At 42.2% G+C, this 12,589-nt stretch overlaps 1 protein-coding gene across 3 annotated transcripts in view; it reads right to left on the reverse strand.

The window, feature by feature from the left end:
• The window catches only part of DSP (desmoplakin), a 48,710-nt gene extending 38,971 nt beyond the window's left edge, over positions 1–9,739 (reverse strand). Inside the window, exon 1 of one of the 3 annotated variants that reach the window (XM_007524251.3) lies at positions 9,118–9,739. In XM_007524251.3, coding sequence (XP_007524313.1) covers positions 9,118–9,314 — 197 coding nt within the window. In that variant the 5' untranslated portion in view covers positions 9,315–9,739. The remainder of the gene's footprint in view (positions 1–9,117) is intronic. The other 2 variants (XM_016188631.2, XM_007524252.3) reach the window with 2 other exon arrangements.
• Positions 9,740–12,589: the final 2,850 nt, after the last annotated feature.

Raw genomic sequence — 12,589 nt, forward strand, 5'->3', positions numbered from 1 at the left:
CTGGGATCCAAACAGTTCTCTATCTACTGTCCAAACTTGTGCAAAATTCCAATTGACTGAGCATCAGCACACTTTCCATAGCGTTGCTCTTATTAAAAAGATAAAGGAAATTTTAGAGTTGAAGGAAAGAAAAAAGAATTATAGAGCAGCCTCTTTTAGAATCTCAGAATGGATATAAAATTAGAGTGATCCCATTTTGCTTCTTTAGTTCAGGAAGATGAAAGTACCTCACTTCTTAATCATTAATAATTCGATTCAGCATACCATTCAGAAGGTGATTCCCACAGAAGAGCATAAAGACGTCAAGGGTTATCTATCTCTCAGTACAGAGGCAGAGACAGGAAACCATGTGAGTGGTATATGAAAATGCTCTACTATCTAACTTTTCTGTGAATCTAAAATTATTCCAAAATTAAAGCACATTTTTTAAATGAGGGAAGCTAAACTCCATTGTGAAAGAATGTACTGATGTGTTATGCAAATCTTTTAAAAGTGACGTTAATGACACTTAATTCAAGTAACAAAATGTTAAGTCCACCAGCTTTGGTTATCCAACTACTAACTTAGTTTCATGAGACTTCGAAATAAACCGTATACAGGCAAAAGAGATAAGAAAGTAAATGTTAGGTCAAATAGTGGTGATTTTCCCACACTTTTTCTTTATTCCTAATTTGGAAAGATATTCTTACTTTAAAGGAGCAGTTGGAATTTCTATAGGGATATGTCATCTTACCTCCTCACACTTAATCACCTGAACTAAAAAAAGAAAGAAAAAAGAAAAGACAGACAAAAAACCAGATAAACTCACTTCATGTTTTGTTTAAAGATCAGCATGTGTTCACTATTTCAATTATTAGTAAAATCGAAAATCTGCTGCATTTTATTAAGTAGGTTAACAACTATTTAACTAAAATGTAACCTCTTTAAGGCCCCTCCAAAATGAAAACCTTAAGGAGTCAGAACAATCTAATTAAGAATCTTTGGAGCTGCTCTTTGCCCATGGGAACATAAAGATCTGATTAACAAATTTTACCTTAGATACTTTTTGATATTGTGTCTGGTTCCCAAAGAAAGATCTGCTCATCCTCTCTTTCATCTGTCCAAAGCTCACTTGAGGCTAATGTATGACAGAAAATACCCTTTGAAAACAGATTAAGTTGAAAGGAGAAGAGGTATACACCTTTAGAGTAGAGTATTCCATTGAAATGAAATAAAGAAGGCTGGAATCACTGCGCTTTAGTGACTGGGAAAGAGAATCACCCTGCATATTCCAGTAGACATGTCTTAGCCCAACAGGAATTCATCCAGATATGCTATACTTAAACCTGGGAGGAAGTACAGAAAAGAAGCATTTGGATACACTGGGTTAGTACAACTTCCTTCAGGGAGCATGTGTTTTGTTTGTTTTTATGTTAGATGTCATTCAAAACATTTAAAGTCAAATTCTATTTTAACCACATAGCTATTTTGGAACTTTTGAAAATGTTAGTGATTCCCTATACGTGGGTCTTTGTCATCTGTTGGGCTAGATGGTGTCTAAGATTTCTTTAGTTCTTTCAGTCTCTGTTTTATGACCCCTCACCCCCGCCTCAAATTCATTCCTCTTGTTGAAAATAATTTTAAAAGTCCACACTATGATGAATGACAATGAAGTTTCTTCTGATTCATGTAGTGCACTTAAAATAATGGAAGATCCCATCATATATGATGAAATAACTTTAACATAAATTTAATTAAATGAACATAAAAGAATTTTTTAAATGCTCGGCTTCAAAGATATTTTACTACTTGCATGTACAGATGTCAAGTGTGCTTAAACAATGCTAAAATAGAGATAACAAGTCTCAAAGTTCAATTTTTAAGTTCCATTTCAGTGACATACAGGATATAACATAACCTGTGCTTGAAACAAATGGAAGAAAAAAAAATTCATCTCAGTTGCTTAAAAAGACCACTAAGCTGGACCTGGGTAAATAGCATACTGGTTATGTAAGACAGCTTGACTGAAAGGACATCAGACTTTGAAGCCAAGGTTTCTGGTTCAATACTGACACAGCATGTACTGTAGTGGTACTAAGTTTGCCTCTCTCTTCTTCTCTTTGCCTCATGTGAAACTTTCTCACATGTAATAAATAAAATAAATCATTTTAAAAAAAGATTTCCTTGTCTGTAGCTCCAAATTCTTAGGTTCTGTACCCCCTCCCCCCCATAAACCAGAGCTGAGAAGTGCTCTGGTTTAAAAAAAATTAATTGATCGATTTTTTAACAAGACCACTGAGCTAAAATTAATATCTTACCCTTAGCATTTGGGGGTCGAGCAGTAGCACAGAGTTAAGGTTAAGTGCACGTGGTGTGAAGCGCAGGGATCCCAGTTGGAGCCCCACCTCCCCACCTGCAGGGGGGATCGCTTCACAGGTGGTGAAGCACCTGCAGGTGTCTATCTTTCTCCCCCCTCATCTGTCTCCCCTCCTCTCTCAATTTCTCTCTGTCCTAGCCAACAACAATAGCAGCAATGGCAACAATAACAATAACAACAACAACAAGGGCAACAAAAAAAAATGGAAAAAAATGGCCTCCAGGAGCAGTGGATTTGTCCACACCGAGCCCCAGTGACAACCCTGGAGGCAAAAACAAACAAACAAACAAACAAAAGTAGCATTTGTCCTTAAAGGTTCTTTTTTTTAAAGGTATTTTATCTTCAGACTCACAAAGAGGAATGATTCATACAACAAAGAACCTGCCTGAACAAACTTTTTTTTTAAGTGCATTCTAAAACTTGTTTAAACAAGTAATGGTTCCAACAGTTTACAGAAAGATGCCTTCATTCTGGCTAAATGGAAAATATGACCTGGATTTTCATCCAGGGATGGGTCACAGGACCATGTGAACAAACCATTCCCTATGTTTTGTTTTAACTACCTCCAACTCCTTTCTCAAAAAATACAACACCAAAATTAGCAATCTTTAGGTACTAGTGTAACATTTATTTCCAAAAAGAGAAAATATTTTGAAGGAAAACATGTGGTTTTACAAAACAGAAATATCTGAAAATACTTAATAGTTTTACTATTTGTAAATTTATATCTGTACTGTCCCTTAGACATGTTACCCATGCCACCTAATTCTGCATTTCCTTTTGTGTATATATTCTTTCCATTCTTCCTCTTTCTCTTTTTCAATCTCTCTCCCTTTTTTTTTTTTTATTCATTCTATCAACAGAGGATCCTGTAACTGTGCCAGGAAGGTATTCAAGTGTGTGAAATAATGAATTCAGAAAAGCTTGATAAAATGTGTTGTGAATTATGGTGAGTATACACTGAATTAATATTGAATAATAATATTCAACCCTCAATCCTCGGAGGGTTGAATGCAAGAATTCATACACATTAAGCATGTGCTACATCACTGAATTACATTCCCAGCCTATTTAATATAGTTTGCTTAGCTATTTATGACTTTCAAAGCACTCTTATCCTATTTTACTTGAATTTCTTTAAAGGGCCTTAAGTTTAAAAAAAAAAAAGGGGGGGGACATGTTAATAATAAATATTTCATTTCTTCATTTAAGGACAATTTTTTGCCTCCAAAACTATGTAAAATATACTGGGTATCAGTGAAAATGCCACATAGATCATCTGTCAAGAGTTTTCACACCAGATCTGCCTCTTCTGCTGAACATTCCTGACCATACCTCCACCCCATTCTACTCTAGTGAATTACAGACCTTTCTGCCTAATTCTGGAGAACAAAGTCCCATATCTCAGTCACCTTTGACTCCTACACAGAAACACGGGGCTCTGTAAAAGGAAGGCACTTAATTTATGTTTGCTTGGTTTAGTAAAGCAGACAAAAACCAATATGAATAAAAGATTGAGGAGATTACCATCTGTCTCATCACCCTGACTTCAAAAGCTCCATCAAGGGCTGTACCTATCTCCCCTATTCTCCTCTTTGCCATCTCAACACTGCAAAAAAAATAAAGGGGGAAGGGAGAGGGATCTAGACATTTTCAAAGGTTCCTCTGATCTTTCATTATGTTCTCCCCCCAAAATTTTGGAAGGAACACTTGTATAAGAGTGTCGCTCCCTTCCCAGGTTTATTATTTTCAGAATGTTTGGGGTACATAGTGTGGGGGGTTGGAGTTAGGGATCCAAGCACAAATCATTAACTTCATTTGGACATGAGCCTACTCTGGCAGTCACTCCCTGCTCAACCACTTCGGGTTGGTTGTTCAGCGAGCAAGTTAGTAAGACTTACTGTGTCTGAAGTTGCCTCAACTACAAGGCAGAAGCACACCCTTGGGTGAACCTGATGCCAAGGACGCCTGCCAAGACCCCAGATACCTAAGTCCTCATTGCCACAGAGCTCTGGGTCACTGGCTATTGTTGTTGCAACTTGTGTGTTTTCATTTTTTTTGTTTGTTTGTTCTGTTCTATTTTTTTTTTCTCAGTTCATCATTTTAGTCTTTGTCCAGTTTATAATTTTAATGCTATCATCAAATTGGGGTTTAAATAAGAAACAAGGAAAAAAGGGGAGGGATAGAAAGAAAGGAGGGTGCTTAAATAGGAGGTATTCCAGAGGCTTCTAAAAGGGCCAGAGGTTAACTATCTGAGACAATTTGAAGAGAGTGATACTGTTTTAATAGCATAAGATAAACAATTGAAGGGTAAAGAAAAAAATCTAAGAAGGATTGTTTTCTTTCCTCTATTGAGTGAGGATAATACAGGAATGTCCTAACAAGTTCAATGGCCAAATAGAGATTTTTATTTTTAATCCCACGTGAACATGTATGTTCATTCTAAAGTTTAAAAAATCATTTGTGGGCTAGGGAGACAGCATAATGGTTATGCAAAAGTCTTTCAAGCCTGAGGCTCTGAGGTCCCAGGTTCAATCTCTGGTACCACCATAAGCCAGAACTGAGCAGTGCTCTGGTCTTTCTCTCTGTATCTATCTGACTGTATCTCTCACTCTTGTTAATATAAAATAAATAAAGCATTTAAAAAAACATTTTCAAGTTACCTGGATATCTATCAAAAAGCCAACCCCTTTTGAAATTTCTTCAGGTGCCAAATTAAAGCAAGGAATATTAAGACTGTATGTCAAAAACTTTAACTCCAAGCAAAGATGTAGACCTATTCACTAGCTCTTCTCCTAAGACTCATCATTTGTAGGCGATGTAGATTTTATGTTCAGGAATTTATGTTCTTCAAGTTGCTGTGGCGCTCTGGTCCCATGTGAGAGCATTTTATGTTAGCATTTTACAGAGTGTAGCCTGACACAAGTGGCTCACTGAGTCTTGGGGTCCATAGGGGTGGTGACCTCCACAGTGTGCCACACCTAACATGTTTGACAGGGAGAAAGGAGGGCCCCGGGTGGGGCAGAGCCCCAAGCCTCCAATGAAGCCTCCTCCAGAAACCACTCTGGCTGGAAAGACAGGTTAGCTGAGAAGTAAGCTGGGTTCTCTAAGTCACACCCAAGTCTCCTTCTCTCCACCCTAAGGAGTCAGCATTGAGGCATCAGGTGAAGATCAGCAGTATCTATTCTTTCCCAAGGCATTTCAGCCACCTGCCCCACTGGGAAATTAAACCCATATTTAGAGGAAAATGAACCCCTGTTGAAAGCTATTTTGTAGATGTGATCAACAACTGGTTGGCGTGATGCAGGGTGTCTTTCTATACTGGATATTCTTCCAAAGTACATGAAAGCTCTATAGGTGTATTGATGAAAGAATGCAATGCTATGAAATAAATGTTTCACAGGATTGCAACAAAAATTTTTGAGGTTAAAAACTCACAGAAAATGGAAGTAATTACAAGCAGGAAAAAAAATGAATTCTAATAACCATTGTGGTATCCTAGATTCAAGTATAGCTTAACCACTAACCAACTGTGTATTCATGTCAATTCAGTTCACTGCCTTACTGTCCGCTTCACATCTGTAAAATGGGAATTTTGTCACAAGGCTTGAGATAACATACATAATGCACCTGACACATCCTGGGTGTTTGCCAGGTAGTGGTAACTATTATAACCATTGATCTAACAGCTTAATAAAATATATAACTCACTTAAACTTAATAACCATACTCATGTCTCCTGCCATAGATTAAGCTGAACTAAATTTTACTTTGAAATCATCTCCTAGAAAAATATTTGGAATATCCAGGTTATGTGTCATCCAGCTCCAAGCCTATTTTCTTAGACTCTCCTCTGCTTCTCACACTCAATTCTCAGCTGAAGATGCCACTCCACCCTCAATGTCCATTGTCCTGTCATCAGACTAACACCGCCCCTGAGGACACTTTCATCACTTCCCTCCCCCAACTAGTGCAATAGCTTCCTTAAGCCAACTCAATCCTGCAGACTCTGCCCAATCAGGTTACAAGCACAGAGCTACCACAGAAATAATGCAAAGTTCAATACAATAATCAGCTTCACATATCTGTTCCTCTCCTACCAGGGTTTAGATAACCAACCCCCAAAGCTTCCCTTTCTACTCTTTTCTGGAATGCTCCTGCTCTCAGTTCCTTGCCCAGTGGGCTACTCCAAGGTCTAATCCAATGCTGTGTCCTGAAGTCTGAAGGGAAGACTGAAGTCTGATCAGTGCCCACTGCCCTTATTTGGTCTCCTATGACAGTCTGGGCCTCTGCTCCCTCTGGTCCAGTATTCTCTTATATTACAGCACTTGAGTCCTTCTTACAGAAGCAGAGTTCATTTTAAGAAGTCTTTGTCTTTCCACCTGACACTTAGCACACAGCAACTGCTGGCTGAATGTTTATTCAGCAGGTGAAAGAATGGGTTAGGATTACTTCGATGGCATAAGGCAGGTTCTCCAGCCTAGTCCACAGGGTCTACAGTCTCACTGTCTAGAACTGAGCTTTGGGTTTTTGGATCCACTCTCCAAGAGTGGAGTCTGAGATCTGTGGCAACTCTTCATCTACTACCTTCTAATATGGGAAAGTGGAGACTTCACAATCTGTCAACATCCTTGGCTCCAAAATCCAATGCAAATGGTATGTTTATTTTATGTTAATAAACAGACTTCTGACTAGGCAAATAACATGGCTGGTAGAGTTCAGAATTTGCATGTCTGAAGTTCCAGGTTTGATTCCCTGTGTCACATGTACCAGTGTGGTTCTCTGGCTTCTCTCTCCCTCTATCTCACTCTTTCAAATAAACTCTCTCATAATATAGATAAAATGAATCTTAAAAAATGAAATAGGTGCCCTCATAAAGGCAGTTCAAAACAAACTTTAAAATACATACTGAATTGTGATCACATGCATTTGGCTTTGAAATCGAGAGCTCTGAAGCTTCGTGACTATATTTGGCTTTAATCCTTGTACTAATTCTGACATGCCAGGTACGGCAAGGCATGGGGCTTCCTCTTTCCAGTCAGTGCCACTATTTTAACCACTATTTTAACATGCAGAAGTTGGTCTTTCTCAAGCTAATTTGTACTGTACTAATTCTTCATTTCCAGAAGGATGGGTTGTACCCCTGCAGGCCAGAACAGGCTGGAAAGCTAGATTCTGTGAATCAGGCCAGAACCACCATCTGCTGACTCAAGTCCAGCCTGAAGCATTATAGCCCTGGCAGGTCAATGGGAAGGTGGGGGGAGAGCAGAGAGGCACCTCAAATGGAGATGAATTTTCACTTGAGTCTGTTTTCCCTTCCCAGAGAGATGTTCCTACAGCCCTTAAATTGCATAAACTGAGCATAAAGAAGTGATGTATACAATGAGAAAACATTGTTTCCTCAGACTCAATGTTTCAGCAATGAAACTTTACAAACCATGTATCTCTATCCATTTCATTGCCAACATCTACATTAACTCCAAATTTACTTCTACAAGGAGTGAAGGGAATGAAATACTCAATTAACAGTAATTTTTATTGTAAAACTAAAAGATGGGGGGACTCTTAAAACAGTAGAAAAATATTTTCAAAATGCATAGTAAAAACTTGGTTCATAAAAGCCAAAGAATCGCTGTTCAAGAATCCTTGCAAATTCTATCTTGGACTTTAACGTGTGGATTAAAACAGTGTGATTCCCATGATGTAAAGTTAACAAAAAAATATCTCCCAGGTCTTCTGACAACTTGGTATAGTTTCCCTGCAAAAATGCCCGGGTGCAATTTGCAGGGGAGGGAGGAAATAGGTCAATTCTTTCTTTGCTAACTAACAACGTGAGAAAATAAATTTTCTGTCTGTTCTGCGGAAATGAACAAATACATAGGTACAGCTAAACAATCTGATAAATAAATCTATGCAAAAAACATAGTTTTTGTCTCTGCCTTCAAAAGTGCTAGCAAAACCGAAAGGCCTGGAGTGCGTTCAGGCCGCCCCTCCCCAGTCTCCAGCCACTACAGAGTAAAAACCTGTCGAAACTCTGGGCTTTCTGCCTGGCCAGACTTAGGGAGTGTGGGCAAGGGGCGAGAACAGAAGCCCCGACAGAAAAATGTGGGTCCCCGTGCCCAACGCGCCCCTCTGTAGGTTTCCTTAATGATCCTAGAAGTAGATTTGTCCTCTTCCCAGTGGGGTGGGGCTGTCCAAGCACCGAGCCAGGGCGGCTCCCCCACTCGAGCCTCTCCACTCGAGCCTGCTCTTAGGTCCAGTCCCTGAGACCACCAGACGCCGAGATGGCTCCTACCAAGCGTTTCAAAGATAATAAAAGGCGCCGACAGGCGCGGGGGTTGTGCTTGGATAGTAAGTGGAGCGTCGTCGGGGAGGGTTCTCTCCCAAAACGCGAGTCCTTTGTCTGGAGACCTTGGGTGGCCAAGTGCCCGGGCGCAACCGCATAGCGGCCTCGGGGTGATTAGAATTTAGGGTGAGCCAGCAAGAGCGGTGGAGCGCCGAGGCCGGGGTGCGCCGACAGCCCCACCCGCACGACTTCTCCCAACCGCCGGGACTAAGGCTGTGCCAGCCCAGCCTTCGCGGCGCACCGAGTCGGGACACCTGAGTCCCGCCCCAGAACTAAGAGGAAATGGCTCTGACAACCTGGGATAGAAAGACTGGCCCCTCTGGAGCTGGGCTTCCCCGAAGAAGGAGGAGGGTCCCAAAGTGCTGGGAGCCTGGAGAGCCCGCGCGTCCCCCCTTTGCCCCCCGTGGGGACCCACCAGTAGCCATCCGAGTTCTGGTCCGCGACGATGCAGCGCCGGTAGTACATCCTGCTGGTGCCCCCGCCGCCGCCGCCACCGCCGCCGCCGCCGCCACCGCCGCAGGTCACCTCGTAGCGCAGGTCGGGGCCCGACTCTGCCCGGGTCATGCGGCCCAGCGTGTTGAGCCGCGGGTGGGAGCCTCCATTGCAGCTCATGTTGGCGCGCGCTCAGGGAGCCGCGCGGCGCCGCGCGAAGCCGGCCGGCCGGCCGCGGAAACAGGCTCTCCGGGCGGGGGTGCGCGCGCGGGCAGGGAGGGCGCCCCTTCTGGAGACCGGGCCGCCCGGCCGCTGGAGCCGAGCGCGGGGACGGGGACGGGGAGCGGAGGAGGAGCAGTGGCGCGCGGAGTGGCCGGAGCGCAGAGGAGCCGGGTCGCTGCTGGATGTCGGTGTGAGTCGCCCGCGCGCAAGTCTCCTCCCCGCGGACCCCGAATGCCCAGGAGCCACACCTGGCCGGCCTCTTCTCAGGGCGGGGTGCACTCTCCGCCCCCCGGAGAGTCGCCGACGCACCCGGCCGCTCCTCCCCACCTGCGCGCTGGTCCGCGCCCCGCCCAGCGCCAGTGCAGCCGGGGTTACACTGGACGGGAGGGCGGGTCTCCAGGTCCCATCGTCCCGGGCGCGGTGCTCTGGGGGTGGGGGGGAGCTGCTGGCTCAGCGCTTGGGCTCAGGGGCCGGGCCGCATGGCCCCCTGCTTTTCAGGATTTCTGCGGTCCCCGGGGCGGAAATAAACCGGGAAAATAAGGGCTTATTCAACATTTACTTTTGCTCATCTCTGGAACGACGCCCGGAGTAGAAACATAATAGAGGGAAGGGTGCTTAGATGATGAAGTTTTGCTTAGTTTTTGTTTTATTTTCCATTTTCATTATTCCATCAATCCGGGAAACTGGCTCAGAAGTCCCATTTCCAGCATGTAAACGATACAGAAAACCACCATTTTTGTAGAGAAAGTTTCAACTTAGTTTCTTTGCCACAAGGATAGGAAACATTTCATGGGGCAACATGAAATTTCAAATCGCTACTTTTATTTTGCGTGTTGATCGTCATTGTAAAAGAGAAACTGCTAAAACTTCAGCCCCCAGAACCCAGTTTCCCTTTTGTGGAACAATACATAGCAAGTGTTTTTTAGGGATGCCTTAGCACCTTCCTCCTTGATCCCACCCTTTTGGAGCTCAGCTTTCCCCACAGCTAGTGACAGAAGCTAACTGGGACTTCAGTGTCTTGAGAGCAGCAAAGTAGCCTGGACTGAGATCACCCATGGGTACAGATGAGTAAGTCTGAGCCAGGACATTGCTGCTCTTGCTCCAGAGCTCCTCCCAGTTACTGCCTGGTCATGAGCTACCCCCAAAGTCCAGATGACCTGGCTTTTAAATACAGATCTAGTCACATCATCCGTAAAAAGCTATTACTAAGATTTAGGAAGGGACGAGGAGAGGGGTCACGGAGAGCTTGACGGCTCCAGGACATTCTATTCAAAATAGAGACTGGGAAAACACACACAGCACCACCACCACCACCACCACCGCCACAGCACTGAAGTTTTTCTCTGCATGGTGGGTGCAAAGCATATCTAAAGCAGGCATATTTTCAGATGACCCTAAAGAGTTTTACAATAAATATCTTCCCAAACTGCCAGCTAGCTTACTGTCTTATGATATATTTCCCTGAAATATTTATGAACTAAAAAGAGCACAAATGAAACTAGATAACACATTGTGAAGGGAGTGTGGGGCTTCTATAATTTGCCAAGTTAGCACCCTTAATTATGCTACATATTAGGCACATAACTTTGACAAAAGATCCTCTTCTTTTTCTTTTCAATTGACCAAAAAGTTTGCCAACTGAAATCCAAGAAGTCAAATATTCATTGAAATTAAGTTAACTACTATTAGTACTCCCAGTAATTCCCATCACTGCATCAGTTTCCTCTCAACTTAATAAAGAAGAGACCATGTTCAGATGACTACACTAGCCTGGTGTCATGAATTGCACACACCCTTCTTAAATACACATACATCTATGATCCACTTCCAGGAATGACGACATTCTGCTCAGCACCAGTTCCTCTGAGGAGTCAGCTATGCAGAAACTGGAACAGCAAGCATACTCTCAGCCCTGTTCATTCTGTTTAGCAAAAGGGTCAAGATAAAAGCACTCCCCCTCCAATCAACCCCTGGTCTGCATTGCTTCAGTTTATGTGATTTGTTCCTACACTCCTTCAGGAATTCCAATGTGGTTTCCAGCTAGCCAGACACACCAGGTCTGGGAATAATGACTTAATTATATTTTTCTCAGGATTTCTAAAGGAAGATAAGAACATGAAACACATAGATAAGCATGACAGATGGAATCCAGATGTAGGTGTGAATTGGCTTTTCTAGTGAAAGTTGTGAAGGCTGGGCTTCAGAAGCCCATAGATTTTTAGAATCACAATGTGCTTGGACAAGAGATTGATGTCATTTTTCCCCTTAATTTCTTCCTTTTTCATTTCCTTTCTTTTAAATGATTTATTTATTTTATTAGAGAAAACTAGACTGTCACTCCTGTACATGTGTTATTGGGGATTAAACTTAGGACCTCATGCTTGAGAGTCTTTTTCTGTGCACCATCTCCCAAGGTCTCAGTTTCTTTATGTGCAAAAGAAAAATAATTATACTTGTCTACTTTCCTTCCAAATCTATAGTGAGGATTAAAGGAGATAAAATATGTAAACATTATTAAAAATGGCAAAATATCACTTAAAGCTAATCTACCTATTCAATAACTATTCAATAGTACTAAATAATCACCAACAACCCCCTTGCTGAGTATGAAATTTTGATGTTTTGTGGTTACAAATCAACTACACATAGAAATGAATAAACTCCTTCACAGGGACATTTGCCATTCATTCATGTAGAAAACACTTTTTTAAGAATTTGCCATGTGCCATACAAAGCTGCAGGGCAGTGACACAGGAGTGACTTGGTCTGTACAACACCAAGCCTGCAATAGAAAAGCAAAAGAATTACAAAGCAGTATTAAGGTGGCTATAATAAAGGGAGGCTTATCAAATCGCGGGCACCGAACAGATGAGTTTCTCAGTAGCTTATTTCTAATAAAGTGTTCTAAAAAATGAAGAATGCAAAGTGTGGTAAAGGCCTCACTAACTGACTTGACAAAGGTCAACTATTTTTTCCCCACCACTTGTAGAAAGATACCTTGTAGTGTTTGAAGACAACTCTGTGACATGTTAACCTTAGGAATGACCTTGTGGTTAGGAAAGAGCATCAGTTACCCTGAGCATACTTTAAAACTAAGCAAAGCATCTTGATCTCAACAGACTTAAGAGGAATCATTTTTGTGTTCAACATCCCATGGGAACTCTCATACCTCTTTGCTAATAGGTGATATCCCTTTACCACAGAAAAGTTTACAGTCTGAGAGTTACAATAGC

The sequence above is a fragment of the Erinaceus europaeus genome, chromosome 4 (assembly GCF_950295315.1).
Source record: "Erinaceus europaeus chromosome 4, mEriEur2.1, whole genome shotgun sequence".
NCBI classification, from domain to species: Eukaryota; Metazoa; Chordata; class Mammalia; order Eulipotyphla; family Erinaceidae; genus Erinaceus; species Erinaceus europaeus.